The 19,172-nt window shown below is 38.4% G+C and overlaps 1 protein-coding gene across 3 annotated transcripts in view; it reads left to right on the top strand.

Moving 5' to 3' along the window:
- Nucleotides 1-19,172, top strand: part of SPTLC3 (serine palmitoyltransferase long chain base subunit 3) — a 122,791-nt gene that overhangs the window by 10,754 nt on the left and 92,865 nt on the right. The window contains exons 3-5 of one of the 3 annotated variants that reach the window (XM_075446257.1): nucleotides 5,733-6,062; nucleotides 14,449-14,530; nucleotides 16,707-16,872. In XM_075446257.1, coding sequence (XP_075302372.1) covers nucleotides 16,759-16,872 — 114 coding nt within the window. In that variant the 5' untranslated portion in view covers nucleotides 5,733-6,062; nucleotides 14,449-14,530; nucleotides 16,707-16,758. Of the gene's footprint in view, nucleotides 1-5,732; nucleotides 6,063-14,448; nucleotides 14,531-15,758; nucleotides 15,817-16,706; nucleotides 16,873-19,172 lie in introns of those variants that run through there. The other 2 variants (XM_075446274.1, XM_075446264.1) reach the window with 2 other exon arrangements.

Below are 19,172 nucleotides of genomic sequence, written 5' to 3' on the forward strand. Positions count from 1 at the left end.
ATTGCAAGACTGTGTATCACACATTCACAGCCATCAGAGGTCAGCACAAGCTCATTCATCTGAGCAGTTTTAAAGTCCTTTATTCCTCCAGTTTTACATAACAGGTTTTTGATAAAGATGAAAATGAGCCTTCATTTCTGTGACATCTTATTAGATAAGAAGATTCTTGGGAACCTTAAAAAGTTAATGAACACAAAATACATGTATGTGCTAATACCTTGATGCTATATACTGTGTCAGAAAAAGTTCAGCTTCACGTTTGTTCTAGTTTTGGGAGCGTTGCTCAGCAATTGCAAAGGACTGGGATGAGTGGAATAGCTATACCAAATGTTCTTCCAGATTTTGGTTAATGTTTGTGCCTTGTTGACATCTGTTTGACATTCATACTACTGGTTATGAAGCTGAAGTTGCTAAGAGAGAGCAGCAGGACAGCTACAGCGAAGAGCCTACACCTTGCAATGTATTACTTCAGTGACTCATTTGAGCCCAGAATTAATGGGCCACAGTTAAGTGCCCTCTAAAAAAATACCTAAATAGTCTTCAGCTAAAGAGAATGAAGTTTTGAAGGCTACATTCTGTGGATTTATAACTGATTTTATGATATGCTATATTTTTTTTAAAAAGCATGCTATAAACTGTTAAAAATTAAAAGTATAACAAGACTGAGGAACAGAAGTTTCAGAAAGTTCTGAACTTATTTTCCCAAACTGATACATACTTCTGTATCCTTCTGCATCTGTTTCACTGAAAAATTTTCCTTAGAGGAACAGGAATAAAATTTTATTTGGCTATAGTGTGGGAGAGTGAAAGACAGGCAGTGAATCTAGTGGTTTAAGTCCCTGCTGCAGAAAAGGGCTGAGAATCTCTGTTATGAATCTGGCACAGAATTAATTTGAACTTCTGTCTCCCACTATAAAAATGGTCTATCAGTTATGAGATCTTCTCCCTCTGGAGACAAATTCAAAAGGTAGACAGAAAGGGTTTAAGTTTGTGTAGGAAAAATCTTTCTAATCGATTTTGGTTATGACCCAAAAGAAATATTGAAACAGAAAAATTCGATGAAATATAATTTTAATTCCCCAGACAGCAGAAATAGTCATGTGAACTGCTTCTTATCTGTAACTAAGCTATAAAAATAAAATCCCAGTGTAAATGATCAGTTGAAAATCAAAAATGCAATTTCTTAACTTGGTTTTGTTGGAAGAAACACTGAAGCTCCATCTCGGAGGACAATAGATTTTACAAATTGCTGCATAACCAGAATTGCCAAGGCTTCGGGTTCAACATGGATCTCACTATATTGGTAGTTTATCTTGAAGCCTAGTTCCCACAGTCATTTATCATCTGAGAATCTCAGCTTTCGTTAAGACATCTTGTTGTTGCCTTTGTGCCTGTAGAGGAACACATGAAAATACATAAAAGCACGACTCCAGTGCTCCTCTACTGTCATTTAAAAAAAAAAAAGTATAAAGCTAATGTCACAGAGTGCTGTTGCTCCAGGAGCTAGGGCGATTACACTATTGATAAAACTGTGACAGCTGGCAATGCTGAGTGTGGGAAGAGAATCCTTTCACAGTATCTAGCTCAAATGTTAGTCCAGTAAACACATATTGAGAGCACCAGCTTTGAACTGACTAGCAAACCTTCACAGTGCTGGTGAACAATTTAGGAAATCCCAGTGTCTGATAAAATACACCGTCCATCAGGATCAAACATCATCACATATGCCCTGAGGTCTGAACAAAGAGTAAACAAGGCAGTATCCTGACTTCTGCTGCCACATCCACTAGTGTTAACCCATAAGTCTTTGTTTTTTACTGGTGTTAACTCAGTAATAATTGGCTATATCATACAGCTACAAGATAACAAAATAACTTGGGTTGTGTTGAAGGCGATGCTAAGGGACAGAGGTATGCTGTGAGGTCGTAAGAAGGCCATGACAACCCTGGAAAGAAGACTCATTAGAATCCAAACTCTAACAATTTTTAATAATCATGATTTGAGAAACATTGTAAGAATGGTCAGGAATTTTGCTGTATCTTATAAACAGTTATTCTCAGCTTTACCTTTACACTATGAGCCTCTGTGTTGATTTGATCAGAAATATTCAAAGTATATATGTAACTGTAGGAAGGCAGGCATATTTGCAAGAACAGCTTTGGTATTCTGGGAGTGACCAGTTAGATAAAAAGACTTAATTCAAAGGTGTTCTGTGTTACCAAAAGGTCATGATAGTGAACAGTGGTTTGAGTTCTCGTGAAGTCACTAACAATTCTAATTAAGCATATATAGAAAAGAGGAAATATGTGGATAATTTGCTTGCTGTTCTATACGACATGAAACCTGGGATTTATCTTTATACTGCTTCCTGAAGTTAATTAAAGTACTGGCCTAATCATCGTGTGGAAGGTGGGTTTGGTCTGAAATATTTCGTGCTTGATGTCAGGGTGGATATCGAACTTTCTTGTCAAGTTTCAGTAGGACACAGTAAATCAGGCTAGTAAGAATACAAGCAATCTTAAACTAGGCCTAGGTAGACTCTGGTCTGAGTCTTTCTGAGTGTAAATCTGAATTTGGTCAGTGCCTAGGGTCAACAGAGTTCTGCAGAGGCACATGAGTCTTCTTAGGGAGAGGACCCTGACTCACTGCAGAGTTATCACAGGATATTTTTTTTCCCTCTAGATTTTGTTTTCACATGGAATTACTGACTTTGTGTGTGGGTTTGTGTCTTTGTCTCAAACATCTAAATCTGAACCTGGCTAATCCTGAATATATTGCTAAAGTATTACATTTTCTGTTGTTGAGGAATTCTGATTAAATCAGTGAATATTCTTGAGACATCCTTTAGCCAAACTGAGACCACTAATAGAGCACCAGGCTATGGACTAGAAGAACACCAAACTGTCTAAGCAAAATTGTACTAATCTCAAATCTAATGATTAAAGCTTACCGATGTCTCCTGGCCTCAGAAATCTAGTGATAAAGATGTAATCTTCATGCTGTTTTACAAGGGTTAAAAACAGTATCATAATTCTGAAATTCTTAGGTGAAAAGGAATAGCACATGCTCTACTAATGCTGTTGATGTGAGCTGGTTCATAGGGCTATAAAAACTAGCCTCCAGAAACAAGTGCTTCTGCCAGATCTGTTTGTTGACTGCCTTAAGTGTAATTTTAAAAAGACAGTCATCCAGGGAAGCTGGCTCAGCTGTCTCTATTACCAGGACCAGAAATCTTAGGTGCTAAATTGGCTGCTAGACCTGACAAGGGAAAGGTTGGAGTTTGAAGTAAAGGCAGTTGCTGTGGGAAGGGAGGAAGGAGTAGAGCCTTTTTCCTCATATTTCTTTCACAGAAGTATGATAGTAAACCTCAATCTCCAGAATTTTTCCCAACAGTTCTCAATCCCTACTCCACGTCTTCCCTCTATACAGCTGTTTTCAATGAAAACAGTTTGTTAAGCTTCCCCCCACAGTTCTCTCCTTCTCTGAAGAGTATTCATGTTTTTGCCTATCCCAGCCAGAAGTTTCAAGTCACCTCTGTTTTATTTTTAGCATGCTTTCCTTCAGCAAAGAAAAGCAAGAGAAGGATATCTTATGCAAAGAAACTGCAGTAATGCTGCAGTAAGTCTATGACATTAGATGCTGTTTGCCAGGATAATGCATAGCAGGTGAGGATAAGAACGGCTCAAGGTAAAAGACTGTTTTAGATGTCTTTTAGCTACAGTGAAAGCACTGGAACTCAAGTACATGGACTAGGCTCAGAACAAGTTGTAACTGATCACTTCATAGCTTGAATTTTAGCAGCATTGAAAACGCAACACAAGACCTCTATCCTGGGTTACAGTATCACGGAGAGGACAGGTTGCTTTGAAATCCACTGCAAGCAGTAGGCTGATAAATATAGCTGGAATAGTCACCTCCCGGGCTAAGGGATGAACGCACGTAGCTGGAGAGTGGAATGAGGCCTGCCTAAAAGTACTCTAAGGCCTGACTTGCCTAGCTTTCTCCATTGATATAAAATACGCTGCTTTGTCTGACATAGAGATTTGTTTCAGAAAATAATTAGAGAGACTGGAAAAAAGTAACCTTGATTCCAGTTCTTTACTGAGGTCTGTCAAACTTACCTTGCATAATATTAAAATTAGAGATTACGTGGAGTATAAAAACAAATTGACACCATAGGAAAGAAGCTTCAGTTTTCTGGTGTCTTGGCATGACAGTTAAGAGTCCAATCATAAACTGGCTTCCTGTAAGCATATCAATGTATTTAATGAAAATCTTGTGACTAAAACTAATGTAGTGAAATAGAACCACCTGCTGTGGGAAACCTTCAGATGATTTTATTCTCTGGTATACGTACTAGCTTTGAGCTGAACTCTTGAAGTCCCATCTCCTGAAACATGGCAGTGTTTGTGGAATACCAGAGTGTGTTCCTAAGGCTTCTGTTAACAAATGCAGGGTGTTTCAGAATTGTACACTAAATCTTAAATATAAATAATCCCAAGAACAACCTTTTGTTTTTTTGACAAAATTATACAGTGTGATTAAATATAAGACTTCAACCAACTTCAAAAAACGTCTGTTTTAGAACTTTGTGGATTTTAAAAATTCTTGGAATGATTTTGTAATGTTGCCTTTCCTGCGTTTGGGACCAATTTCTAGGATGAATTTCTAAATTCTCACTCACCCTTTCATCCTCCCGTCTCACCCTTGGTACCTCTTCAGAGCTCCATTGACTTCAGTGAGGCATGAAATTGAGAAAGAATTGCAGCTAAGTGTGCTGAAAACAGAATTGCAACTAAGTCTGCAAAGCCATAGATGGAGCAAAACTTTCAAAAGCCAAAAGAATTTCTTCACAAGTGAAAATAGTAAAAAATTAATCTGGAAAACCTTTTGAAAATTTACAGTAAGTAGGTAAAGTGAACAATAATCTGGTTTCTTCCATCTGTTTCACAGTGTAGGGTAAAAATAATGTCAACCATGACGGCATGAGGCAACAAAATGAAGAATTTTTAGTTTTTATAAGGCAACCTAGGTACTAGCGCTCTTTACCATTATAACTGGTAATAAACACAGATTTTTTTTTTCTTTGAACCTCTGTTTCCCTGAGAAATAGGATGGACAGAACTGAAATGATGAATAATAAAACTGCAGGCAATGACAACAGGAAATGAGACAATAGATAGCCCAAGTATGGAGACACATTTAACACAATAATCTAATTCTGTGTCACATCTTGAAATGATTGGTTCACTGGCAGTGGGGAAGGCAAATAATCTACTGTATCATGTCACTAAGGTTAGTAACGCTAATAAAAACGTGTTGAAGAACAACTACTACATGGAGGAGTAGAGCTATTGATCTCTCTGGGTCTAATCACATGAAGTGCTTCATTGAATGAGTAAGAATTGCAAAACTGAGCCACCTGTTGTTAGATTAAAAAATGTATTTTGGGTATTTTGCAATGCTACTTTTTTTTTAACTGAGTAGTATTACGAAGTCCTCATCTGGGCCTGTATAAATCTCATACTTCCAGAAGCACGCAACAATTACAGTACAGAAACAATGAGCAATAACCTTTAAGCTCTGTGTGAAGTCACTTCCTAATTTCATATTCAGAGGCTGAAATTTCACAATTAAACATAAGTTAAAGCTATGTCTCTTGGTTCAGCTTTATTAGTAATAGTAAGGAGATTTGTCTTCCTGGTTAAGTACCAGTTGTCTTAATGTTCCAGATGGAGAGAACAACTTGTCTGAATTGAAGTGGTGATGACACAGAGAATGAACAGATGGCACAGAGTTGTCCCTGCTCCATTCACCACATCAACAACTGGAAGCAATGACAATACCACACCAGCTCATTCCAAATCATGATGCCCAGCAAACAAATTAGCTTGACTGGCAGGAGGTCTCGGAAAAGTAGACTGAAATCTGCCTTGGAAAGCCATAGAGGTTACATGGCTATGGATCATATCACTGGTGAAAGAGGTCAATAGAAAAACGTTCCAAGAAAGAAGTTTTGCCTCTGTCTGGTGCTTGTGAAGTTCTTTCAGCCTTTGACTTGGGTGAGTAGTTCTGTTGACTTCACTGGGTCTAGCTACATGAAGTTCTTCATTTAAGGAGTGAGAATTGCAGATTTGACTTTATGATCAAATAGTAGGTAAGAATGTAGCAGTGGCATGATACTTGTAAGTGAAAGAAGTTAGAGCAAAAGGGTATACTAGGCTTACTTGTTCTTACTATTGTATTCTCGCAGAAGGCTCTTAGTTACTATAACTGTTATTCTTTTTGTCTAGGTCCAGTTTTCTGTATTACTGTCAGTTTTGTCTGACCATGACATTCTGGTCAGCTATTTTGTATTTTTGTATCATAAGATAGGGACAGAACTGTAGTAGCTGTATAATTTATAAAGTCTTAATCCTTGCAAAGAGATTAAAGTATCAGGTGCCACAAATGTCCTGGGGTTGGATACAGATTCCTAACCAGATATGTGTACCGTGTATAAAAAATCACAACAAATTCCTAACGTTATGAATACTCACAGCACATGACATCTGGATACACTCAGAGAACAAGGCCTGGTAATATTGCTTAAGAAACCAGGAGTACAGTATATTTACATGCTTATGGCTTACAACCATTTTCCTATTGTCTTATTGTACATCATGAAAAAATAAGGAGATGCAGGATTTGTAACTAAGGAAAAGCAGGTTTTGTTGTTCCACAGAAAAGGAAAATTGTTGGGCTTTTTCTACTCAGGCCTGTTGTACAAGTTGTTATAGAACACCAAATACAAGTTTTTGGTTTAAGGTATTTATTGATATGAGTTGTTTATGAAGTTTGTTTTGTGCTTTGGTGAGCACATTGTTTTAGACAGGGGCATACTTCTAGTTTGGAAAGAACACAAGTATTCATAATGGTGTACTTAAAAAAATAATTAAAAATTAATAAAATTGCTTGTTTGGTAAATAAAAAGTGAAGAAAATTATTTTTTTTATCCAGATTGGAAAGTGAGATGTGGATAAACTCCGATTCCCCCTTTAAAAGTGATAAATTGTTTGCCTGTTTCAGTCTTGACTGTTCTAATAGTGTTGAGGTTATCTACCAGAAGACTAATTTGTACAGTGAGTGGGAAAAAAGATAGATTTGTAATTCTTGTGCTAAGTGTATGAATAGCTCCCCAAATACAAAAGTATGGGTATTTGAACCCAAGGTATTTTCTAATACATTTTCCTTACAAGCAGAGTAGTTTGTTCTGTGTTTCCTATTATTAGCTGATGTGAGTTCGGTACATTCATCTGCAAAGAACTATTTGAAATTAAAAAGTCAGAAAAATTCCCTCTCCCCTGCAAAACCTACAGTAACACTTTGAGAATGTTGCTGCAAAGCCTGTGTTTCTAACTATGGTGATTTGAGGCTATTAAATTTTAACTTTTTATTAGGAGAGATTCCCAGCTTTTAGTAACAACAAAAGATTTTACATTAGTACTTGAAAACATGACTTAAATGCACCCAAAACTTTTGGAAATGAAAAGGTCTCAAATTGTTATTATTTTAAATCTGGTTTTTGTTATTTCAGTACCTGATATTGGCTGTATCCAGCAAATCATGAAAACAATTATAAAATAATTTTGTAATCTACAAAATGACCAAAAAGGAGTAAGTAGGTATTTTTTGGAGGAAAGCACAACTGTGACTGAATTTCCAGTAGGTCAGGTTATGATAATGGCAGACTATTAATACAGAGTACATGAGGTTTGAGGATTTAAGTTTTATGGTAAAAAAACAAAAGGGAAAGAAAGAAGGATTTAGAAGCTTCATTTCTCAAGAGAAATATCCAAAATCAGTGGGTACATGCAAACTTTTTAGACCATACAAAGCATATTATATTTTGATTTTCAGCTTACGGACACTAAAAAATTAAAAAGGAATACGAAATTAATGATAGTGACAGCAAAGCAGTGGAGGATCTTTCTCTAAGATCTTTATGGTCCAGACAAGTTCATCCCATCAATATTAATTGACTTCCATATGTATCTGTAAGCATCACATGCAAAGAAAGCACATGAAACTGCTAGTTATGGTAACCAAGTTATCCTGAACCATGATGCTTTTCCTTTGCAACATAATACATCTGATTAACTAGTAGAAACTTGGTTACCTGCAAGCCTGGTGGTGTTTTTCTTCTCTAGTCAAAACTTACAGTCTCCTCTATTTAGATAACTGAGCTAATGTAGACTTAGGACGTTGAAGATGTGTTCTTCTGATTGTAAACAGGAAAAAAACAGAGAACGGTTTATTAATTTTATCTAAACCCTTAGATATGATAGTGGCTGGCACACTCTTCACAGAAGTTAGGATTAAAAAACTGTTAGAAATTGAAGATGTCTGCCACAACTGATAACTTCTTCTCGCTGTTGTCACTCCACTGACATATATTGGCTTCAATAACATATTACTGTAGTGTAAGAGTAGAATGAAGCTTCAGCCTGAATCAAGGAGGGAATGACATCTGTGTGTAGCAAAGAAAATGTATTTGTCTTTTTAACAGCTACATATTAAACTGGTAAAAGGAAAAACTACAGAAACAAGACACAGAAGCAAAGATCTTGCTGTCCGTCAGATGATCTGGCATTCAGACATACAATAGTGTCCTGCATAACTCGAATTAGTAAAACTGCTGTGCTTAGTTCATGCATCTCCTTTTAGCCACTGTTTTTGCTCAGAAAAATGTACATTAAGGTTTCAATACATCTCCCTGTAACACTGGAACATTAATACTAAGTGCATCCAGGGAGGGTTTAACAGAATGCAACAATAAAATGAGAAATATTATGCATACCCCATTTAGTCTGGGGTTTTTAGCTGTGTCCACTGCGACTGACAATACTTGGGTTATCAGTGATCATCAGTGTTCATGTGGTGCTGTCCGCTGTGAATTAACTTCACTGGTACACCCAATTAGTCCTGGTTGCACTCATAACAAACAGAAAAATTCTCTGCTGTAGTTTATTCTGCTTTTCAAGAAAAGATAATTTATTTCCAGTGTTAAATAAGCACTTGGAGGTCTGATTGGATCTCCATTATGTTTGATGTGTAAAATGAGAACCTTGTTCTGAAGAGCCTACAACAAATTTGAAACTAAAGACACAGAGTTGGTGGGAAGCCAAATTCAGAACTTGTTCTGTGCCAGGGGTGTGCAAGCAGCATAAATACAACACCTGCCCTAGTCAGCAATGCTTGAGCTTCCCTTTGAATATACGTACTTTCATGTAGATGTGAGGAAACTTTCTCTCCTTTCTCCTAGTAGAAATTCTCCTAATTAGTAGAAATGTATCTTCATTTAAATTACTAGCACTTCATCCATCTCTCAGCAGCGGTTTTGTCAAAAATTCTTTTTCACTGGTAGTTCAGTTCCTTAAGCCAACAGTTTCTTATATAAGAAGTGTCATTGGTTTTTAAAAACTTTTCTGATCCCTTCATGAACATGGTTAGTGTAATCAAGTTGTTAAACTGATGTCACCCCTGTCTTCATAGGAGTTATAAGCCTGAAGTTCAGTTTTTGAAGGCATATGGAACTGCCAGCCTGAGTGCTCTAACAGGTGTTCATACAGGGCGCCTAGTTCTCCATATCTTTTCAGTGAGGGTATCGATTTATGCCTGTGTACTGTAAATTTCATGCTGGGACCCGTTCAGTGACTTTAGTCACATCAGAGTAAACCTTTGATTTCCAAAAAATACTCATAATAATATATCGCTGCTTTGCTGCTAGCCTATGATCATAACTGGAAGTCTCTTCCTTTCCTTATACCCATGCAAACATTTTTTAATAGTGCCATCCAATATGAATATTCAAAATTTTCAGTGGCTACTCTGTGTTTGCTTGTAGGTTTTTTTTCTTTCTGAGTCCACTGGTGGGCAAGCAACATGGATGAAGGCCAAAAGCTCTTTGTGCATTACTGAGAGCCTATCCACAAAAATCTGTTGAAATGAAGGGAAGAAACAATAGATTGCGATGATAAAGCAACGCAGACAAAATTCAGATGGAAAATTTAAAAGATCAAGTCTCTGCCTGCTTCATACTCTTTCCCAAGAGCTTCCCTTGGGCCACCCATTAAAGAAAGAACTGGAGAGGATTAGTGAGGCGTGTTAAGTTCCAAAGCTGACACCTGTTCTGGACTGCCCAGAACTGGATTTTTGGGAACTTACAGACTGGGATTTTTTTTCATTTTAGACACAGGAGATCAGATGGGGTGCAGGGGGCAGAAAATGACAACTGCTTGAAAAAATGTATAATTTCGTATTTTCTTTGTGGAAGTGCTCTCTTCATGCACTTCTGTGAATGTGACGTCTCACAGAATCATACTGTTGTGCCATTCTTTGAGGTATGAGCCTGAAAGTAGGATAGTAAAGTACCATCTCTGTGATTAAAAATCAACAAATCCTTCTTGGCTATTGGTCTACTAAATAACAACAAATTTTCAAGGCCTATTTAGGAAAAAAAAAGAAAAATGAGTTAAAGTTTTTTTTCAATGCAAGATAGTTGCATGGAGTGTTGTAGCTTCATACTGTAGCAAATGAAATTTTAAATCTTTTGTAGACCCTTCAAATGTGTGAATCCATGTTCGAAGACTGCAAATTTTCACAATAGTCTTTCTTTCCTAAGGCACTTGTATCCACGATCCATAAGAAGTTCTTGCACCCTGGTAGTTCACAAGCCCAAGTGAATTTTCTAAAAATGTCTCTTAAGGAAAACCAATGCAGTTCAGAACCCTGGAGTCACATTTTGAGCTATGAAGCAACACTTCTCTATCCACTAGCCCTTAAAGAGGCCTCCATCCCTTTTAAGATTTAGTTGCAGACTGAGGTGTGGAGGAGGGATGTTTGCTAGCAGAATGGCAACCTCAATGTCCCTTAGAACAGAAGCAATGTTGAAGAAAACTCATCAAGACTTGTTACACACTTGTAGAGCAAAAGTAAAGAAGTTTACAGACATAGGAAAAAAAAAAAAAGTTGTTTCCTAGCGCACAGTAGCCATTTGTACATTCTGACAGGATAAAATTGCTAAACTGGTATTCTTGCTTCACCCAGAAAGATCTTTATCATGAGCAATCAGATGACTGGATAAGTCTAATCTGTCTGCTCAACAGCTGGGTCTAGCAACAGGCTGCAGTGCAGCAGTTGTAAGCACTTCAGACTGCACCCTCCAATTCCTTGCCTGCTGTCCTGGCCCTTGGTTTCTAGGGCTAGCTCAGCTTTCACGGTTGGACATGGCTTCTTGCACCTGTGTCCGCCCCTCTGGTTGTGCTTTTCCTGCTAGAGTGTGAGCCTTTTGCAGTGAATTCAAGGAAATTTGATTTTTAAGTGGTGCAAGACTACCTTATCGGCAGGACGTTTCTGTTCTGGAGATCTCACAGCTTCTTTTCCAGAATTTCATACAACCCAGCAAAGCTGCAAAACATGCAAATTTTCCCTGTGGTTGATCTTCTTAGGCACAGATATCTGATGTAACTCAGAGTGTATAGCCCCCTCTACCTCACCCCTGGGAAGCCTATTTGTGCCCTTCTCTCCCCTCTGGCTCCTTGACTGCAGAGGTGAAAAAAGGCAGCCATGCCAGCCCTGGGGCTCTGCAGATGATGCATGGACCTGTCAGAGTTGGAGGAGCCTTGCCTGTTGTACCATGTCCTCTCTGTTGCAATGCTGGTTGCATGCATCTGCCTATGCCATGGGTCCTGGTTCTGAGATGTGCTAGGATTATTTCCTGACCAACTTCAAACCAGTTTGTATATCCTTCAAGGGGCAGTTATGCAAGGGCACTTGAAGGGATCCATCAGCATTGGTGTGCAGTTTTACACCCGGGTGTAAAATCATTCTCACATATGTGTTGGCTATATAGGGCTTACAGCAGCAAATATGGATTAAGGATTCTTCCATGTAAACATTTAGCAAGTTTAGCCTACAGCCAGTACAAGTGAAGTCTAGATGAATCTGGAAAGATATCCAGGGAGATGAATGGCCAGCTGATACCTGGTACTTGCTGTTGCTTATGTTGTTTTGTTGTTATGGTGGCTCCCTATTTGTTCATTTATTTCAGCCTTACTGGTGTTGCTATATCATAAGTCATTTACGTATCCAAGGCAGGAGTTGTCTCCAATGTCCATGTGTCCACAGGTACCAAATATACTGAGATCCTAGTCAGAGAATAAATCACCAGCAGTACACAGAATTTATAAGGTGGACTTCTGTTGTAAGAGAAGTGTTCAGGAGACCAAGAAGCCTTTTTAATTGTGCACTCCACTACTGGGGCATGCTGCAGCTAGTTTAAATATTGCTAGAACCATGACTTTTAACAAAGGAATAGAGTTGGAGTTTCATTTTTTTCAGCTCCTGTTTGGCATTGGTGCCTGTTCAGTGAAAATAAGCATAAAGCTAGTAGATGTCTTTATGTAGATCCTCATTGTTTCATGTGGCATATACATTTGCATCTGTCATGAACTGAAATTATCAAGATCTTGAAACTAGCTTGCAAGAGGATTTCACAACTGTGCTGTAACTAACTGTTCTCTGGGATGAGCAAGAATCCTGTGGAAATCCTTCTGGCTTATGACATTACAGTTTTCTGGGAATCAGCTCTCACGCTTTCTTGCATCACGTACTTCTTTTATTCGTAGGAAATCCAGTAGTGCTATAGTAAGTGGGGTCCCTGTGGCTACTCTAATGACAGTAAATGGTCTGATTGGGCCAGAAGTCCAGTGGAAGGTTAGATGGTTTTGTCCCCATTTCTTGAGTGCATCAGCAGAGGTCATCATAAAATCACACCTTCCACTAGACCAGGTTGCTCAAAGCCCCATCCAACCTGGCCTCAAACACTTCCATGGAGGGGGCAGACACAACTTCTCTGGGCAATCTGTTCCAGTGCCTCTCCACCCTCATAGTAAAGAATTTTTTCCTTATATCTGATCTAAATCTACCTGCTTTCAGCTTGAAGCCGCTACCCCTTGTCCTGTCACTACAGGCCCTTGTAAACAGTCCACCTCTAGCTTTCTTGTAGGCCCCTTCAGGTACCGGAAGGCTGCAATAAGGTCTCCCTGGAGACTTCCCTTCTCCAGGCTGAACAGCTCCAACTCTCTCAGCCTTTCCTTCTAGGAGGGGTGCTCCACCCCTCTGATCATTTTTGTAGCCCTCCTCTGGACTCGCTGAAAGGTAAATCTTTTAACTTATCCTGTGTAATGATGGTAGTGCATAGCAGAGAAGTGATTTTCTTTGAATACTGAGAGACTGCTTATACAGAGCCCTCCTCCTCCCTTTTCTCTCTGCTCTTTTGTTAAGCCTCAGCTAATTTAAACAGTTTTATCCCGATTTCAAGAGGTGAGTCAGCAAATACCCAACGATGTTACATGATAATGATAAAGTAAGGAATAAAACCTAGATCCTGGGAATTCACTGGTGGTTTTCCTACAAGTTTATAGTAATTGTAGCAATGTTTTGCAAACTTTACTAGCTTCTGTGGAGAACATGGTGTGTGATCTGCCAGTAACCTTAGAAATTCACCATCTTCTTGCCAATGTATGAAGGGTAAGTTTGTTACTTCTGACCAGTACCCAGGTCACTGGAGTGAAGTGCGCAAATAATGTTAGGGTTGGGGTCCTCAGCAGCTGAGTACGCATGGTTCTTGTACAGTCAGCGTAGTAAATTTTTTCCTCCCATTTCCAAGAATGGTAAAAAGAGAAAAGCTATTGCTGTTGGCATTTTGGTATTGCAAAGTACACAATTATTGACTCTTTCCTCCAGTGTCCAGGCAGCACTGACTCTCATATTTTAGAGTAATAGGTTTAGATAACACTAACCAGTTGCATGATAGATATGGATATAGAAGCTTCAGTAACAGATGGGTTTGAGTAAGATGGAGTTCTGAAAGACACAATTCAAATTTTCTTTTCTGCAGGAGAAATACCACATCCTGTTTACAGATCATCTGTGTGTATCTGGCCAGACTCTTCCCTTCTACAAATCATTTGCTCTCGATGTTAAGATTATTACTCAGCCCCTAGTGGTGTTTATTTTGTGAGCTCCGGGTTTTAAAGCATGGTTAAAAGAAATCTGAAAGGACAGCTGTTCTCTGAGTTTTTTTAAATTGCTCATTTAAATTCATATTTAAGTGTAGTCTTATTTTTTTTACCTGCTACTTCTTTTTAATCTTAAATGTTAGAGGCATTGAAATCTAAAACTAATATAGCATATTTAGTTCACTATTTTATTCCTGTGAGGGCACTGCTATGTCATTGGCCTTGAATTATATAACAAGTGTAGACTTACAGCCTGGGACTAGAGACAGAATTTGCAACATCTGAATTGTTATCTAATCAGAGATTCCACTCCCCCATAAACCTAATTGAAAAAAAAAATCAAGACACACATGAGATGTTAATTACATCATTTGTGCCCTGGAAGGTGCTGAGTCTGTTGGGAAGCATATCTGGCTGAGGTGCTAGCTGAGACACTGGAAGCTGTTGAGGGGAAGAATGCTACTCTGGTAAGTTTTCTTGTCTTATCTTTATCACAACAAGGTCAAGATGATCAGCAACTGACTGAGCAGATGGCATGGTTTATAGATGTTTGATTTGCTGTAACAATTAAGGAAGCAATTCCCAAATGAAGAATGCTTCTTGGTGGGAGAGGGTTGCCAGGTGCAGAGAGCATGCTCTACATTATCTTGTTCTATTTGTCTTGGTGCTATGGGTGATAGATATGTAGGGAAGTATTACTGACCATTCTTTCCACCTATTTCTGGCTTATCCTCATCCCAGTATTTTCCTTGCAAATATAAACTCCTAGCCACTTATGATGACCAACAATTTATCTTATCAATATAGATTCACAAGTAATCTGTAATTGAGTTATCCTTACAGGTGCCTCAATGAAGCCTAAAGAAGACTGATTCATATAGAAATGCGGCACTCTTGTCTAGAAAAAACACCAAAATGACAAAACCTGGGAAATCTGAGTTCTGACAGTGAATTTGGTGTAATTGTGGGGCAAGCCGTTTCGGTGTTTTGCTGTTTCTATGTCATTTTAGTCGAGGGGATATTTTCTTGACCAAAACTATTACTGTCTTATTAATTGGAATATGTAAGTAAAAGGCTTCTTTCCAAGGATACAAAAATCAAATGTAATTAGAGATGGACTGCTTTTCCAGCTGTGCTACTCTATAGTGTATCGTGGAGATCTTCTACAGATCTTAATGTAAGTCTCTGCAGACCACTGGGTGGTATAAAATGAGGTGAAATGCAGAGGAAAGATGCACAGATATTTCTTTTAAACACAGTTCAGTTCAGGTCTCTTTTAGGTAGGGACCAAAAGTTTTCTAACACACTGAAGGTATCCCACTTTACAAATCACTTCAAAGGAGAAAATACATTTTAGTGATTCAATACATGTCTAAGATAAGTTTTTAAAACCAATGCAATGTGTTTCCTTATAGATTTTCACAGTGGTTCATTTAACATTTTATCTCTTGCATTCCACATACTCAGGTTGTAGGCTGCTTTTTCTGTATACCACTCATATTTCATTGCTGAGATGACATGGTATTTTTTTCTAATTAAAATACTCCGAGTATTTTTGTTCTCCCAGCCTTTCATCCTTACTGTTTTCCAAAATTAATAATATAATGCGGCTTTCCTTTAATCTGTCTCCAGATTATTTTTATTTATTTTTGGAGGAAGGGATTCTATCAAATGCTGCCAGAGATGCTTATACTTTTATGTTTTGCCACTAAAACCTGAAACATGAGAATTTAGTTCAGCAAAGGCAAGATATGTGAGTATTTCCGCAATCAATAAACTCATCTTAAAAGCAAGGTTGTATGTTAGTCCTCCTTAGTAGTTTCACATGTGATAAAAGACTGACTTGTTTTAAAACTAAATTAATCAACTCTATAAAAGTCCATTTCTTATTGATTATACTAGCATGCTATTTATCCCATTACTGGCCAAATTGACTTTAAAGGGACGGTTCAGTCTAGTAAACATCTGTGCATGCATCTGTAGGATAGGGCCAAATACATTGTTTCTAGCTCCAGAAAAAAATTCATTTTAATACTAAAATGCTTTCTGTTTCCTTGTGGGGTTAATGTTGTGTCTATCATGCTACCTCTGTATGAAGAGATTAAAAAAAAAAAAAAAAAAACTTGTTCTGTTTTACCTATTAAAATACTGCTTTTTTCAGCCAGTATACTCTTAGCAAGATGAACCATGTAATTTTAAAGTTTACTCTGTTCAAATTTTTAAAACATTTTATTACTCTAAATGGACTAATGTAGCTCTACATGGAGTGTAAGCAGGAGAAAAAAATGTCATGTTCCTCACTGGGAGATATTTAAGAGGTAATATATCTTTAAGTGTCTCCACCTCTGAATCCACCCACTTCTTGATAGATGCAGCAGTCTTGTTGACTCATAGAAGCTGTGTTCATGCAATAGCGAACAATGAGCAGTATTTTTCAGAGATTTTAAGAGCACACCTCCTGCTATGTATTTCGCATTCTAGATTGCTGGGGCTGAAGGTGTATGAAAGAAACAGTTTTTAATTTCTAAGATATTGCAAAAGATAGTTCCTCCTCTCATCCTGGAAAATCCTGACAGACCAGTTGGATACCTTTCAGTCCCTAACGAAGAACTTTATCTGCTCGTCCCACTGTCTTTTTTACAGTAGAAATACCTGAGAAACTCTTAAGAACTGTGAATCCGACTAAGTTAAACAGATGGCTAATCCCAGTGCTGTCTGCAATGGACATCTACATCATCATCATCAGAAACAGAATAACCTCTTAAAAAGTGGAATCTGTAAGAAAAATGGAATTACTAAAGGAATTAAGGTAAGGTTTAATTGTTTATCCTAATTGCCTCAATATTGAAAACAAATAGGTAGCTGCAACATTGTTTAAGCTAGTTTTATGGTGGTCTTAGTCTCCATTGAACAGATTGTATGTATTAGGTTTGTGTGTTATTGTTTATAATCTTGGGATCTGATGCTGCTTTTTTTCTATCATCCTAAACTGCAGTAAGAGTTGTGAATACTCGTGCAACACCCTGTTGGTCCCATGGACTAACTAGCCTCTAGTTCATATCAAGCACAACAAACACATGCATGTTGAAATGTATTAGTTTCCTTCTAAAGCTTAACTGATGGTTGAGTTGACTTTGTGATGTATTAATTACTAGTGGAGAGCTGTTTTATCAACTTAAAGTGTGTGTGGAGTGTTTTTTTAAGTGTGATTTATTGCCATACAAGTATAATCAGAAAAATGTAGACAGGGCAAGCTGTCTTTTCCTGATGTTGACATTACTGAAAGCTTGGTTTAACTGATGCCTGCACTTTACTGATGACTGGATTCCAGCCTTGTACCAGTTAAAATCCAAGTCAGGTTACTTATGACTTTCTCAAGCTGTTCTCTTTGAAACCAGCACTTTCATTTATGTGAGCGTTTCGTAGAACAGTTGTCACGTAGCATCCTAAAGAATGAACCACAAAACCAAAGATATGCTTTTGCCAAAAGAGTCCAAGTCTTGAATGTTTTCTGTCTGCAGTACCTGTTCTGGCTGGGAATGGACTGTCTTGAAGTGTCCCAATTCTGCACCTCGATGTGATCCCTACTAGAAAGGCTTGTAGTGACTAGAAAAAGGCTGGCTTTACAGTGCGGTGTGATGGTGAGAGAGGGATGGATAAGGTTGTTTTTGGACCCTGAGCACTCACCTGACCATCCCCGCTGAAAGCTTTAGACAATGGCTGTGGTGAGGGCTCGGCTGTTTTACAAATAAACTGCTATCTTATATCTTTCTCTAAATGGGGCGCTCACACACCTAGCACTCTAATGAAGGCACACCCAGTGTCTTGCTTAATGATTGTCTGGCTTTAGGTGTCTCCCATGGTATGAGTGTTTCCCAATCATTGGCTTGTGTAGGATGAGGAAAGCAAAAAATTTGTGCAATGATTGAAAAGGTCTTTCTTGGGATTTGCTTCCAGAAAGCTAATCTAGCATACTTTTTATATATGACATGTATCTCCTCATCGTTTTACGTAATAGCTATTTGCCACAATGATGTCTCAAATCTTTGCTTTCAGTTTGAGTGGCAAATTTCAAGGACTAAGCCTTGCCGTTGGGTTATTGTTAAACTGCTGCAAATGAGCAGTTTTGAAAGTAGTAGAATCCCAGGAGCGGATTAATAAGAATTTCCTCCTTAACAGGAAAGATGTGGCTGGAGATCTAAGGTTGAATATTACTGAGAGTGAGCAAAAAGGAAATAAAGATTGACTTGATAGGAGTGGCAAAAAAAAATGAAGGAAATCTTCGTAGATGTACCTGCTAGATTAGTGAAGTTTTACAAGCACTGTATGGTTGGAGGAGAAGGGGTTTTACCCTGCCATGTGCGAATGAAGCACTGAACCACTGGTAGATCCATGGCTGAGGAAGTAGTGAGGAAGTGAAGCCTTAGAAAGTTCATGAGGCTTGTCAAAGGCAGATTTGGTAAGTCTGGGTCTAGCACTGCATTCCGAATTTCCCCTCTCTTCCTGCTTCAAACGCAGATCGGGAAAGCAGGAAACAATAACAGACAGGAGTTCTGTATGAACCAGGAATCTCATTCCTGGTAGGAATCTCCCCATTCCTGTCTGGTCTGTTTCCCCGCCCCAGCTGCCTCACCCTGCTGGGTACTTAAGCTTTATCCTCTTTTACAGGAACAGATACTGTTCCTTCCTACCTGATCTGTTTACATGGCTTACCGCTGTAGGTGTGCAACTTCACACAATCTTCCAGCGTGTTTATATTTGCAACACCTCGCTGCGGTGTGCTTCCCACTTTACTGCTGGGATCTAAGGAGCAGGGAACCAGACCCAGGTTTGTCATTATTCCAGTCATCCTGCTCCCTTCCTTCTCTTTTGCTCTTTCTCCACCTGCCCCAATTTCCCCTAACACTCTGCCACACACACACACACATATATGTACTTGACTGCTTATTCAGTAAATTAATTCACCATTAAGCATCTTACATAGGAGAGGAAATATAGTGCTAGGATATTTAGTGAATGTGCCTGATGCTGCTGGTTCTAGCACTTGAGACTTGTGGCAGTTCTGAAACTCTTGGGGTTAGCTACAGCTGTGTTACTTTGCAAGGAGGG

The sequence above is a fragment of the Opisthocomus hoazin genome, chromosome 2, assembly GCF_030867145.1.
Source record: "Opisthocomus hoazin isolate bOpiHoa1 chromosome 2, bOpiHoa1.hap1, whole genome shotgun sequence".
Lineage (NCBI taxonomy): Eukaryota > Metazoa > Chordata > Aves > Opisthocomiformes > Opisthocomidae > Opisthocomus > Opisthocomus hoazin.